The following is a 15,515-nucleotide window of genomic DNA, read 5'->3' as shown; positions in this document are numbered from 1 at the left end:
TCAGGGCTTCCCCAGTCTATTATGTAAAGGTTTTGTTTTTGGTATGTTTTCCTTGAAAAAGAAATTTGGCCTCTGCATTTATGTCTATTTGCTATTATTTTACTAATTTCAGGTTAGCATACTATCCATTTCCATTGTTTGGTGACTAAAAGTTTGATAAGAATACTTTCTAAGTCTTCATTCAAACTGTAGTTAAAAGAGTTGAATGTCATGAAACCTAGCAGAGAAACCTGCTATATTCAGTAAGGTACCCCCTATCTGCCAGCAGACTTCCTCTACATGGAGTTTTCAGATTCAACTCAAAACCATTAAACATCTGTGCAGAGTCTCAGATCTTGTCATGATCACAAGAATATGAGAGACTAATCCCATATTCTCGTTCCTGGATTTAATCTAAATACTGTATGTAGAGTATGGTCATAGCAGAGCAGTAAGATAACTATCATGATTTGGCAACCCATAGTGGACCAGAGCTGGGCATTAGAAATCACCATTTCCTGTTGAAAATCTAACAAAATATTGCCAGGACACAGTCTCACTAGTGCTTGGTTTCCAGAATTGATCATTTTCCTTTTTTGGATAATTGATACAATATTGTCACTTTGCTCCATCCACCTGCCATAATTTCTCAAAAATCACTAGCCATGGTGATTATAGTAACAGAAGTGTGTTTGTGGAGGAAGAAGGCGGGGGAGGGGGAGAGAGAGAGAGAGAGATTTCCACACCTGTGTTCCAAGATGGAATGTGATTTGTCTGGGTTTAGAAGCTTAAATTTATTTACAATGAATAAGTATTCATTTAATTCCTAATCTTTCACCTTCAGTGTTGTTTTTTTCAGCCTCATTTGGTATACTCATTACACTTCTCCTTGAAAGAGAAGCAGTGTAAGAGCAGACAGTTTTGTCTCTCCTTTAACAGCTGTAACATTAAACCAGTGGTTGTCAAAGAGTGGTCCCTAGACCATCAGTGTTAGCATCACCTGAGAACTTCTTAGCAATGTACATTTTGAGACCCTAACCCAGGGTCTGAAACTGGAGGTTGGGGTATAGGAACTAGTTATAAGACATCCAGATAATTTTGATGCATGCTAAAATTTGAGTACCACTGTATTAGACCATCCTCCTTAAGCTGTGATCTCATCTCTGCAGTATTTATCTTGTTCTCCTTCATTAAGTTATAGATTTTTCCAGGCCTCATTGTATGCTGGGATTCAGCATCCCTAATACAGGCCAGTACCATTATTTTATTAGCAAATATTTTTTCTAATGTTTTCATCTGTTATTGGTGCCCTTTTCAGTTGAGCCCATTAGGAGCTTTCTTCTCAGTTTATCTAGAGATGTCTGCCTATGTTGAAGCATATTCATGAACTCTGAATAATCTTTCTTTATAATGAGGTGAAATTCACTTCCTTACATGGCAGCGTTTCTATCTGATCATGCCAAATATTCAGTTGCTTTATATTTTGTTTGGAGTTTGTGTTTCACTACTTGATTAATTTCTCTCAAAAGTCCCATCACTTTAACATCATGCTTTCATGTGTAGGCGGTATGATTTGTTTATGCTGCATATTTAAAACTTGGATATACATTTTAGGTAACTCTAAGAGGCAGGCATTTCTCTCATACAGAGCAGCCACTACTGCGTAAGAAGAATTATCTTTCTTTATATATTATGTGTGCATATATATAATATAAATTTTCAGCAAACACAGCTATATCACTTGATTTGCATTGGCTATAACTATAAATCATATTAAATTTGTACAAAGCTTAATGTATCTTGTACAAATTTAAATTATAAAGTCAATACACAGTGCCAATGCTTCCTTTATAGTTTTTAAATAAAAGTTTAAAGTTATTTATATATTTTAATGAAATAAGATAGGTTCCCATAACTCATGTTTAAATTTTACTGCTATAAATTTTGGAATTATTTCTATATACAATTAAGGGTTAGAAGTGTCCCTCACTGAATTTGGAGTTTTTTTAAAAGTATTTATTTACAGTATCAATAAATCATTACAATATCATTAAATTTAGCATACTTTGCCCCTTAGTATTGTCATGTATCATTACTCCTGGAAATTAGAATTCATTATTGATCTATTATTTTTAGAGGTTTGGAAAAAACTTTTTAAAACTGAATTTTTCTACTTTTTATGATGTATAACAGTTAAATACACAAAAAGGCACAACCAGATTGTTAATTTTTAAAAAGATGTAAATTTAACATGATTTTTACTGCCTAAGATAAAGAGACAATAATACAATAACTAGATACAGTATCTTTCAAGATAACAGATATTACATCAATGATTCATGTTTTGAAATAATTTTAAAGTCTTGTTTCTATGTAGCAGGGAAAGACATTTATAATCTGTTTTTCAACCTCTGCTTTAATGCATAATAATTATGATTCTATTTGAAAACTGGATAATAATGGAAAAAAATCAGTATATCTGAAACTTTTTATGAGGAGACAATAAACCAGATTTTTACAGTCATCTATGCCTAATGAAATTTTAAATGATGATTGCTTTACTTTGTAGGTAGGTTAACACCAGATGTGCATGTTGAACCAACTTCACACAATGCTATTCTGTATGCTTTCAATTCCAAAGTTACAATAACAAGTCTTCAGAATTTTATTCATTTGTATCCTCAAAACTGACAATTGTTCATAACTAAGCATGCTTTGTGTTATTCTGCCCTGTTATCCCCAGAAGGTGTCTTTCTTTTTATACAGAGGCAAAAAGAGGAAAAAATATATATATTTTAATAAAGAATTATTTACTCTTTTGTTGATTGTTTTTGTTTGGTTTGGTGTGCATTTTTGTTTTGTTCATTTTCATACTACAAGTTATCATAAATTTTTTTCTCCTAAATCATTATTTTTAGGCTTAAAGTGGAACAAAGATTTTGGAGGTTCATAAAGTTTTTTTTTCTTAAACTCAGTTGGCAGTTTTAATATTCTCAAAGGGGCGTTCCAGCATATAGATTAATTTTTAAATTTTCTTTCTTCTATATAAAACTGAATATGATAAATACTTTTGAATATTGTATCCACCTTGACCATATGGACTTCAATGAAAAAATCCTCATTAATTTTCAATATGCATCATTTTTGGAGGGATTTCTGATCCGGTAGGATGAAGTTCCCATTAATTATCCCTTCAAGAAGCATTTTAATGAGCATAACTTCTAGAACAGTTTAGAGGGAAAGTCATTAAGAAAAAAATCAAATTTGTATGAAAATATTCATAATTTTACAAAAATCCTTTGGAGCAGATTGATGGAGAAAACTTCTCTGGTAATATCCTATTTCCCTGGAAAGTTATTTGGAGTTGTTTAAGGACAGGGTACTAAGATTTTTGAAAGCCCATTAATCAGCTTTCAGATATGCTTTAGCTATGGGCTCCCTGAGCTCTATGAGAGCATAACAGAATCAGTAAAGAGTGATTGAGTAATCTCTGGACCATGTACAAACAAATTGATATGTATATTTTTAAATAACATATCTATCAAATAATATATATTTAATAACAAGAAAATTGTTTAGTAGAAAGAGAGACAACATAATATAATAATGAAAAATAAACACACATTAACTCTCTTTCTTCAACTTTTACATTCCTACTCACAGTTCTTCATAAGGATATTGGTCCTTGCCGAGCAGCCACAATAACAGGAACACTGTCTAGGATTTCTCTAAATGATGATGAAGAAGAAAAGGGAACAAACCCTGAAGGGCTAAGCTATTCAACATTGCCTGGAAATGTCATTTCCAAAGTCATCATCCAGCAACCCACAGGTCTGCACATGCCCATGAGTATGAATGAGCTTAGCAATCCATGTTTGAAAAAGGAAAATAGTGAATTGCGGAGAACTGTGTACTTATGTACGGATGATAATTTGAGAGGGGCTGACATGGACATAGTCCACCCTCAAGAAAGAATGATGGAAAGTGACTATATTGTGATGCCCAGAAGTTCTGTAAATAACCAACCTTCAATGAAAGAAGAAAGCAAAATGAATATTGGCATGGAAACCTTGCCGCATGAAAGGCTATTGCACTACAAAGTAAACCCTGAATTCAATATGAATCCCCCTGTAATGGACCAGTTCAATATGAACTTAGAGCAACATCTCGCACCCCAGGAACATATGCAGAATTTGCCCTTTGAACCTCGCACAGCTGTGAAGAATTTCATGGCCTCTGAGTTGGATGATAATGCAGGACTATCAAGAAGTGAAACTGGATCAACGATATCAATGAGTTCTTTAGAGGTGAGCCACAGAAGATTAAATTTTTCCTTGATAGTTGAAACGTGAATAGATATAGATAGAGATATTGATTGATTGGTTGACTGATTGATGTGACACTGGTGTTGGAAGAGAAAATTCACATCCACTTTTGCAGTTATGTATCATGAAAATTTCTGGCTATTGAGATTCAGTCACAATTCAGGGTTTTCTCAGTAGTGCATTATAATCCCCTTATTCAAGATAATATTTAAAAAAGAAACTATTATATTTAAAAAGATACTAATCAGTCATAATTCTGTCATCATGGGAACTAAGTTAGGCACTCATAAAAAATAAAATAAAATAAATAAAAAGCAGAGGATTCTTCTGATGTTTCTCAGGTACCGCAGGTCCTTTTGGTGCGTAGTGTCTACATGGCATTACAAACTTAAACTGAGATCTATACTTTCTGTGTAATAGTAACTGTTAAAAATTACTAAATTGGAACATTTCTCTAAATGTTAAAAATTACAAAATTGGAACATTTCTCTAAATGTTTTACCATTGTACTGATGAAAAATGAATTATTATTACAGTAGATCAGTATTATTCAGAGTAAATATTTTGCTCTTAACTTACAGAATAATGACCATTAAAATTTTTGTCTTAGACTGTGAATTGTCAGGAAGAATGTAATCTGAGCATACTAACAAAAGTCAGGATTCTGAGGTCCAACAACATGGCCTTTTTGCTTTCATAAGGCCACCAAAAGTAAATAGTAAGCTCGTCACAACTTTCCTGCTTATACAGTGAAAAATAGCTGTAAACCTGCAGTTGATATATATATTCATATATGATATAATACATGCATACTTTTATATGTATTGCCAATTGTTTTAGTATAATAGATTATTACATAAAACACCATCTACACAAAGGCACTATAATTAGTTGCCTGCCCTTTCCATCAGAGTTATGCTGATAATTGTATGTTCAAGCTTCCAAAAGTTCCCAGAGGCAATTGTTTCATGCTTCTCCCCAAAGCCATACCTTCCACTAGGTCAAAATGAAAAGGTGTTCTGAGAGGCTTAAAAAATGTGATGAATAGGGTAATTTTCAGGGTTTTCCCGGCTGGATTGAGAAAATTCCAGACAATAAACGGTAATGTGAATAGAATCTAAGATAAGTCCCCAAGTTTTGGATCAACCTCAAACTGAATAAGGCTTCTAGGTCAGAATCATTCTTCAGAACCAGAGGCATAGATAGGGGTAATGAAGCCAAGTTCAACTCCAGGGTGACTGGAGCTCCCTTCTGAACAAAAATATTTCATCCCCCTGAATTAGCAGAATAGCTGCAGTTTCCTTATTTGTAACTTGCATATCCCAGAGACTACCAGGTTTGTAATAATGACCACATAAGGACAAACCACAAAATATGTATGCAAAAATCACAGAAGTTTTTAAAAGGATTTTCAGGAAGTGTGCATATAATAACATAACATTATAAGTAATCATAATGACTATGTGGAAGTTTTCTGTTTAGTATGGCTCTTTTAAATGTGTTAAAGGGGGTTGAATGGAATTGCATGAAAATATTTTGGTTGCTACAAAAATGTTTTACATCTAAAAGCCTGAAAACTTTGCTGGATTGATATTGTACAGGTTATCTGTGCTTGAACAATAGACTGTATTTCCAAGAACTTCTTTGTTCAGTTTGTAATTTTTCCAAATTTCCGTATCCTTATTATTAAGTGTATTATATATAACTGTGATTCAGCCAAAAGATCTGCATTTAAATGACTTAGAGATCACAAGACTTACATCTTGAAAAGGAAGGAAATTCGGAATTCAGAATGAAAATTTGGCTCTTCGTTTTCATTCTTTAAATGAATTTAATAGTAATTGCTTAGGGTGATGATTTTATGAGATAGCAGAAAGAGAATATATAGATGTGGGAATGAATAATAAAAATTAGCATTTATATAGCATCTTTCATTAGCAGATCCTCAAATCATTTTAAAAACAGGAATTAATCTTCACAACACCTCCGTGCAATGGATAAGTTGTTATAATCCTCAAAGTAGAGTCATTTGTTCAAGGTTATAGAGCAAGTTCATAGCAAACCTAGGAATAGAATCTTTCTGTCCTGATCAATTTTATGCCATCCAGAAGAGACAGTAATGAGCCTGAATAGTAGCATGAAGGTAACTTTAAATTCTTTCTAGTCCTTGACAGGCATTTGGTCTTATGACGAATAAAGACATGAAATGGGTAAAGCCCTTGTCCTTTAAGTGTATAACTAACACATATTGGAAACGGGGCTGTGTTCATGAAGATAAAGTTTTTGATCTGGCTTTCTTCTTGAGCAGCATGATGCATTGTCAAGTAGAATTATCAGCTCTGCTAGATTGTATATGCTGGGTCAACTGGTGAGGGAGATGGCATTCTGACAATAATAAAGGAAAAGCAGAAAAATGACCTCAGTATCTACATAGAGAGTGGGATCAACAGTCGTCAGGAGGTGTCTTGAGTCTTAGAAGATAATGTTAAGGTGAAAATGGTAAATCATGTGGATCACATGAGGACTAAGCAATAGAACAATTTAAGTATTTTCTCCCTCTAAGTAAGAAGGAAGATTAAAGCCACAGGGAACATCCAGCCTGGGCAGCTGGCACAGCAGAGAATGGCCAAGATCCTCAGGATTCTTTCAAGGATATAATATAAAGATGCTCATATTTTACCTCCAGAGGAATCCGTTTTCACAAACTGCCAGCATGGAAAGTGCTGAAGGAAGAAACAGAAGAGGGTAAAACAGAAAATGTGGGAATTAAGAATAAAAAAATAAAAAATAATATTCTCATAACATGGAGAGATATGTTCTCTTTCTAACTGTAGTCATTCCCAAATGAACTTGTTAAGCAATTCTGAAAACTTTAGATATAGAGCAGCCACAATTATGGGAATAATTGCAATACTAATATAGTAGAATAGAATGTGATAGAAAGTGCAAAGGAGGGGAAACAAGAGTTGAGGGAGGAAAAGAGAAAGCCAAAAAAGACTCGAGTGGGTGAGTGGGTGGAAGTATTTGTTCAAATAACCAAGAAGCAACAAAGAAAGAAGGAGGCTCCCCAACCCTGAAGTCAGTGGCAGCACAAAAGCTTCCAGCCTTCATGGGAGTTTGTTCAGCTAACCCCCAATTAGTGGGTATAAAAAGTTTAATAAATTCATGAAGTTTCTTGGCATTAAAAACATATCTAGATTTTCTCTGAGCCTAATAGTACCTTGTTGCTTTCCTTCTGCTGATATGTTCTCTTTCTAACTGTAGTCATTCCCCAATGAACTTGTTAAGCAATTCTGAAAACTTTAGATATAGAGCTGCCACAATTATGGAATAATTGCAATACTAATATAGTAAGATTTTTCACAACAATGGCTCCAGCCCTAAATATCCTGTAACTGCTTTGCTTAAGGTTAAGAAGAATGATATTGTCATCAACACTTTAGTCATTTACCTTCAATTAATGAACAAAATGTGATGAATACATGATGTATACATAGAGCAAAGCAACAGCAACAACAAAAAACACACTAAGATTTTGCTTTTGAGCAAGAGGGGACAAAAGAGGTATCATGGTTCTCAAGCACTTGAGGACTATAAAATCTAATTTAAACCTTGGATTCTTCTATTTATTTATTTCCTGAAAAATTATAGTTGTAATATTGTATGGAGACAGGTCAGTATTTGTTCTGAATCATTGAAGCTGTGGCATTTACTTTAGCAGGTTGTAGACGTTAGATTTAAATAATAAGCGGTTTTTCACCCAAGAGTCTTTCCAACTTATGTGCACATCTTGAACATGTTAAGCACATGGTCCATTCTTCACTCTTTTCCTTGTATCATTCAAGGTTAATTCAAGTTCTTGAGTCACTGGCTTTTGGCTGGGTTCTGTCAACAGAAAGCACTGGTGAGAGAGTAGAGGCTGAGGAAAAGTGGGAAACCTGGGATCTTTCTCCCTTACTCTGTATGCTTTTGGGAGCACCTTGTATGTCTGGTGTACTTCCCACATGCTTCCAGCATATGCCAGGTGCTGCAACCCATGGGCTTAAGTCACTCTGCCCTCTCCTTTTATCTGTCCAGCCTAGGAGGTATACTGACCTCCTCTGCTAATCCCTCGGTTACTGCATGGTCCCCTATGTGCTGTCTCAGTTCTTCTATCATTTGAATTTTTGTAGACCATCTTGCTGAAATGTTAACACCTTAAGTGGTTTCTGTTGTTCTTGCCTTAATTTTTCTTACCAATAAAAAACTTAATAACTTATAAGAGTTAGATAGTACATTGCAAAACTGTTATCCAAAATAGAAGGTCTTGTTGCTCTAGCTTGTCTATTTGTGTATAAGCTTACCTCTATGTTGGAAACCAAATAAGTCTGTCTCAATTTGTAATGGCCAGAAAGAGACACCATTCTAGGCTGAATTTTTATACATCAGTTTTTCTCTGGACATGAATGATAGAGTTCTCAGCATAATGGTTTTTAAAGGTAAAATATTTTAGCAATAATATCACATTACAGGTGCCTCCCTTACTGCTGTTGTGAGGCTCAAATTAGATAATGTACATGAAAAACCTTTGAAATTGTAAGAAGCACTTTAGATGTAAGATTATGTTATTATTATGTCATTATCGTTATGCCCTGAATTTCTGCAAAGAAGCTTGAATGCTGAGTTAAATCAATATTCAGAATATTAGACAAAATGTTATGGCCTCGCTTAGGAACTAGGGCACTCTGTCACTAACAGAAACCATTATAAAATTGACCATGTGCAGAAACAACTTTTTTTTAATATGTTCTTCTCATGTAAGTCTGATGAAAGGAAGACTTGCCATTTTTTACTGTTTTGCTTTTACTCCTGGATTACAGAATTTTGTCTCTCTTGCAGGCATACAAACAAAATTAGCTTGAATAGAAGTCATTTAAAAAATTAATTATTCTCAGATATCATTTCCACCACTATTTTTAATGGATTTGCTACCAGAGCTTTCTCCTTACAAGTAGGTTTATTGCTCACTTTATAATAGAAATTTTAATGGCAGTCATATTGCTATTCATTAGTCAGTGGAATTTATTACTTGCCCTGAATCTTCTAGTGTCTTGTCCAGCTTAATTTGCAGGAACAAAAACAATGAAGTATTCCTTTTGAGAAATTATTCATCATTCAACAAGACTTAGATGTGGAGAAATGCCTCTATGCATACATTCACTAAGTGTTCCTTTGAGTACCTTCATACTGTTGTACATTTTCTCACTTTTAAATCATCGTAAAGAATTTCTCCTTTCTATTAGTGATAGGCCTGCCTTCCTGCAAATTGTCTTGATTCTCTTAGCTGTCAGTTGACCTACTCATAATGGTTTTCGTTGTGTGTTTAGTCTACTTGCTTAAACAAATTCTCTCAGAGTATGCCCAAGAAAAGCAACAACAACAAAACAAAAATAGAAAGTCACGTTCTTTTGAATACCTTTGGCTGTTACCGTGCAGCTCCTTTAATCATTTGCCAATAATTTTGTGAATGTCTCCTATTGTGCCATACCCTCTGCTAGATGCTGTGGATATAAATGTAATCAAGATAGAAATGGATCTTGCCCCTGTGGAGAATACACCCTATGGAAGAGACCGACAATTAACCATTAAAGCAATTAATGAAATAGTGTGCAGTACTGGGTAATAACTATGGAATGAAAGGGAGAGACTTCTTTAGATAAGGTGGTCTGGGAAGCATCTGAAAGTATCATTTACTGTAAGAAATAAAATTGAGAAGTAATGTGGCTTGCAAGGAGCTGAGGGAACTTTTCAGGCAAAAGAAACTGTAAGTGCAGTGATCCTGAGGTAGAAAAGAGTTTTAGCATATTCTCATAAGATCAGAATACCTGTAAAGCTAATGTTGAACTCCTTAAGATGAAGTTAAAATGGCAAGCAGAGACCAGACTTTGCAGAGTCTTGTAAAGCAATGGAAGCAAATGAGGACTGTTAAGCAAAAGATTGTCACAATGATTTTTCCATGCATTCATCTATCCATCTATCCATTCATCCATAACTTTGGGATAACAGTTTCTTTGACCATGGAGGTGAAAGTGGAGATAGAAAATAGTGGGCAGAACAAGATGTATTTCAGAGACAGAACAGATGGCACATGCTGGTGGATTGAATGTGGAAGACGAGGGACAGAAAGGAAGGAAGGGTGACTCCTAAGTCTCTGGCTTGACCGACTAGAAATCCAGCATTTTCTATCATGGGAAAGGCAGGAGGAATAAAGGATGTTTGGAACTTAAAAGATGGTATTCTAAATCATGGGAGTGAATTATGATATCCAGAAGAGAATAAGAGAAAGAAGAGAGCCCAGGAACTCAACATTTAGAAGGCAAGGATGTGACAGCGCCAACAAAGGGGACTTCAGCATAAGCTGCAGCAAGTAAAAGGAGGAAAAATAAAAAGACTGAGAGTTCATGAGTGTTTTAATGAGGAAATGATTAACTTTCAAAAGCTTCTGAGTGTCCAATAAGATGGACAGAAAATTGACCTTATAATTTGACCAGATGGAGCTCATCAGAGACAGTCAGCAAGAAGAATTTTAATGGAATATTGAGAATAGAATACAAGTTGGGATGAGTTCTAAGTGGGAAATTAAGAAGAGGAAACAGTATAGAAATTAGGAAGAGGAAACAGCATAGAAGGATTCCATTACCTACTATGAGAAAAAAGATTATTTACATTAGGTTATTTGGAAAATTGGAATATAGGTACAGAGGGATTTGTATCTTCATAAAATAATTCAATATCACCTGTCTCTGGCTTATATTAAATTTACATGTAGCATTTTTAAAAGTTATCAGATTATCAGAAAAATTGTTATGACTTGACCACTTTTCTCAGTTGGTTCTTAATTTAAAACATACGTAACCATTATTTCTAACCACTTTATTCTCTGGAATTAATATTTTAGAGAGCTCAGAAAGACATTTGAATAAACAAGCAAGTCAGGGTTTCAATAAACTTCAATACTTTGAAAGACTTTCCAATACGCTGTTTGTATACCAAGGGTGGAAACAGACCAAAACCGAACAGAATTGAATGTTCTTTTTCTTTCTTTACACTATCAATTTCCCAATGCCCCATGCCCCTTTTAGATAAACTAAGGCTGGAATGGGGCTCATGCCTGTAATCTCAGCATTTTGAGAGACCAAGGCAGGTGGATTGCTTGAGCCCAGGAGTTCAAGATCATTCTAGGCAACAAGACAAAATCTTATCTCTACAAAAATTAAAAAACTTAGCCAGGTGTTGTGGCACATATTTGTAGTCCCAGCTACTAGGAGGGCTGAGGTGGAGGGATCACTTGAGCCCCGAATGTTGAGGCTGCAGTGAGCTGTGATCGTGCCACTGAACCCCGGCCTAGGTGACAGAGCAAGACTATTTCAAAAAAAAAAAAAAAAGGAGAGAGTCATGTCTGGAGGTGGAGAAGTCTCCTACTGTTTGTTATTATATCATTGCTTATAAATGATTGCATATTAGTTTCTAAGTTATTTTACTCAACACAGATATTTTCTCAAATATGTAAATATCAAATTGCTAGTTTTTTGTTTTTTGTTTTTTTTTTTCTCCTTCAAAATGCAATTGACAAGGAAAAGTTAATCTGCTTGACCTTGCTTTCTGCTTAGAAAGTCAGACTTGGACTGACTGGGTCATCTATTGTTATTTTTGCTAAGTCTGGTAACAATTAGCAAAACATCACAGGCATTTTTGCTGTAACATAGCACTCTTATATTACTGAGAAGATAGCAAGAGATAGTAAATAAAATGCTGGGCTTGGAGTCAGAAGTCCTGAGTTTGGAGCCCAACTCATTTGCTTACCACCCAGGTGAAGTGGGCAAGTCATTTTAACTCCACTGACCTTCAATTTTTCTTATTCATAAAATAAGGAAAATAAATAATATTTTATTTTACCATCCCACTGGTGAGTAGCATGTGCAAATGTGGAAGTGCTATATAAACAACAAAAGGTTGAAACACTTGGTCAGTATTGTGGAAACCTGAATAACATTACACACATTTTTAACTCACTTGGACTGTAAAAATCTGTCATTTTTTTTTCCCACTCTCCAATTTTTAAGGCTCTACTGCTTTATTTTGCATCCACTCCAAATCCCACCACCATCTTTAGGTTCTTTTGATTAAAATCTGTTTGTTTGATTTGTTCATTCCTTAGTCTAATCCTTCAAGACTGCCAGTTATGCTATGCCTTATATTAGAATTTAATTTTAATAAAATTAAATAGGAGAGAGTCTACTTATTTGAGTGTATCCATTTCCCTTCCCTATTTCACATTGACATACCTGCTCTCAGAAACAGAATCTATCTCTGGTGATCTTCTAGATTCCTGTCTTTTGCTCTTGCTTCTAAATCTCTTTCATAAGATTTCACTATTTAAGTTTCAAATAAAATGCAAAGCTCGTGAGTAATGTTTTATAATTATTGCTTAAAACTGTTTCCAGCCTTAAATTTTGCTGTATTAAGAAAGAATCTTGCGTAATGTATACTGACAAAAATGTCCTGCTTAGTCACAGTGCCAAGAAAGCAAGGTATACACGAGCAGAATTGAAGCACTGACATTTAGTCTAGCATATTGCAGCAAAGTGTGGTGCAGTACACTGGAGCCTGGTTTTCACACAGCACAGTTAGATAACAATAGTGGTGGGGAGACTGCAAAAGAGGACTGGGCTCAATGCTTTCACAAAGACTTTTCTCCTTCCTGGATGTCACCACGGCAAGGCTGAGATGCTGTTGGAGACAAGAAGAAAGTGAGATCAACATGCTGAGTTTTCATTTAGTAAAACAGTCTCCTTTTAGCCCTCTCCTTGATTGTGCTTAAAGACTGCATTTTCAGTCTTAAACAGCTTCACTGAAATAAAATTATTTCAGGAAATTTTCACTTAAAACATGAAACTTTTCTTTTGGCATGTCCCCTTTTGTCTACTGAAACATGGTTTGGGGATTAGGTATACAGTGAAGTTCTGATTTTGTCATGACAATTTTAACTGTAGCTGCGGAAATTTAATCACAGTTTTCAAGAAACTACATTAATGCTTCTTTTCTGTCTCTCCTAATGTTCAACAGTTAAAATGCAGACTAGAGTCTCCTACCTATCTTGGGTATGATTTCCTATTAAATTATCGAAGTTTGTAGGTTTTGGGATGGGAGCACGGGAAAAATGAAACAAAACTTTCCCCAAAGGTTTATATATTTTTCCAACTACCTGAATATTGCATACTTTAATTGTTTGTTAATTCTCCTTGTTTCATTCCCTCTCTCATCAAAAAAATTCCAAATTTTAAAAATCCATACTAAAAGTTTGCTAAGAATACTTTATACTAATATCATGAAAATCATATCACATGAATTGTATTAATTTCATTTTAATCCTGTTTTCTGGGTGTATCAGTCTTCATTATTTTATTAATGCATTTTATCTATAACTAGATTTCAGAAACTGTGTAACAAAGATGGAGTCATAGAGAAACACTGTGAGACATTTACATGTACATCTACATTTTACTGGGCTGTGGAATAGTTTGTTTTGCTGAACTAGAACAAATACATTAGTTCCTCAGGACTAGCGATGAGGACTTTTCTGTCATGGAGGACTATCAAATTACAAGAAATATGTGGGTGAGACTTATGAAGAACTTTGGAACTTAGAGGATTGGGTAGAATTTGGTAGAAATTAAAACTAGAGGTTGTTTGAAGATGTCAAGGTAACTAGACAATTTTTCCTATACAACTTTTAATCTTGTTTGTCTGTAGTTTTGCTGTAGTAAGCCTAAAGTCTCTTTCAAGATTGAAATCTCTGAGTTTTCATAGGAACAATTTCTCCTTACTAAAAATTAGGGTTAAGAGGTCAAAATGAGAAATATTCTGTATTTTTATATTCTTCAATTTTAAAAGAAGTTCAGAGTGGAAACAGAAAATTGTGAACAGAATATTTTGAAATCATAAAATTTTTCATGATTCATGAAAATTTCATAATATTTTACATTTTTCCTTATGTGAAGGAAATATGTATAAAACAAGCAGGATTATCTTTAATGAAAATGATGATTTTTCATTTTGTTTGAGTGACTAAACATAACTTTATTGGTTTTTTTCCTTCTTTTTAAAAATATATCTTACAGAGAAGAAAATCACGATATTCAGACCTTGACTTTGAGGTAAGTTTATATGAATTATTTTAGAATTTTAATTATTTGAATTCAAAATTGATATATAATTACTTAAAGATTAGGACTCTATGCAGCCATGTAAGGATATTATGTACTAATTTAATTAAATAAGTCAAACATTTTAATTAAAATTTATCTTATATAGCATGAAATTTTTAAACTTTGAATTACTTTAAGTATATGCTAAACTGAGATTTTCTGAACAAATGAGGAATCTGTTTTATACATACTAAGATAAGTGAACAATTTATGTTAGGAGCTGAACCTGGTTGATTCAGTTTGTAGGGAGGGGGAATGTCAGCTTCCTGATTTTTATATTTAAAGCAATTTTTTTGGTTTTACTTCAGTGACTACCTGAAGAGATCCTGTGAACATGCTTAGGCTGGTTAGCTAGGCTTTCGCTGAAAATTACTTGTTTCATCTTCTGATTCCGGCTATTTAGGTTCTCTGTGGTACATTCAGATGCTTTTTTTTCAACAGAAACTATTGATTCAATGTGCTCCTGTGTTTAGTAAATGCCTTTTCACAGATACAAACAAGATGAAAATTTTCATTTTCCAATTTACATTGAATTTATATTGATGCTATAATACTGTTACTGCAAACTACTGAAATCATAACGTCTGAGGAGGTTATGCTAAACACAAAATTAATGATGTTTAAGCATCATATAAAATGTACTTCTGTATGTTGATAATTGAATATGATTCACAGTCTGCTAACATAATTGGATACAATACATTACATATTCCTCCAGTATATTTGTACCCTTGTGATACATACATAGAACTCAATACTCTTAATTGATACTCCTAAAATTACAGAAGCCTCCCAGGACATGCTAACTACTCCTAGTTCAGTCATTTCGTTTATTTAGATGAATTTTGTAGCTCTACAATGTACATCATGTGTCAAAACTAAGACTTGTTTTTATTTACTGCAATGGTCAACAATGGTTTTACCCTGAATGGAGTCCAAGGATAACTGGTTATTTTCAGTAACA

The 15,515-nt window shown here is 34.1% G+C and overlaps 1 protein-coding gene across 2 annotated transcripts in view; it reads left to right on the top strand.

Moving 5' to 3' along the window:
• The window catches only part of ADGRB3 (adhesion G protein-coupled receptor B3), a 748,566-nt gene that overhangs the window by 716,031 nt on the left and 17,020 nt on the right, over positions 1–15,515 (top strand). For both annotated transcript variants that reach the window (XM_011963584.1, XM_011963583.1), the window contains 2 exons: positions 3,643–4,286; positions 14,465–14,500. In XM_011963584.1, the coding sequence (XP_011818974.1) occupies positions 3,643–4,286; positions 14,465–14,500 (680 nt within the window). The remainder of the gene's footprint in view (positions 1–3,642; positions 4,287–14,464; positions 14,501–15,515) is intronic.

The sequence above is a fragment of the Colobus angolensis genome, unplaced genomic scaffold (assembly GCF_000951035.1).
Source record: "Colobus angolensis palliatus isolate OR3802 unplaced genomic scaffold, Cang.pa_1.0 Scaffold613, whole genome shotgun sequence".
NCBI classification, from domain to species: Eukaryota; Metazoa; Chordata; class Mammalia; order Primates; family Cercopithecidae; genus Colobus; species Colobus angolensis.
The sequence above is the reverse complement of the archived record's forward strand: the minus strand, read 5'-3'. Positions and strand labels throughout refer to the sequence as shown.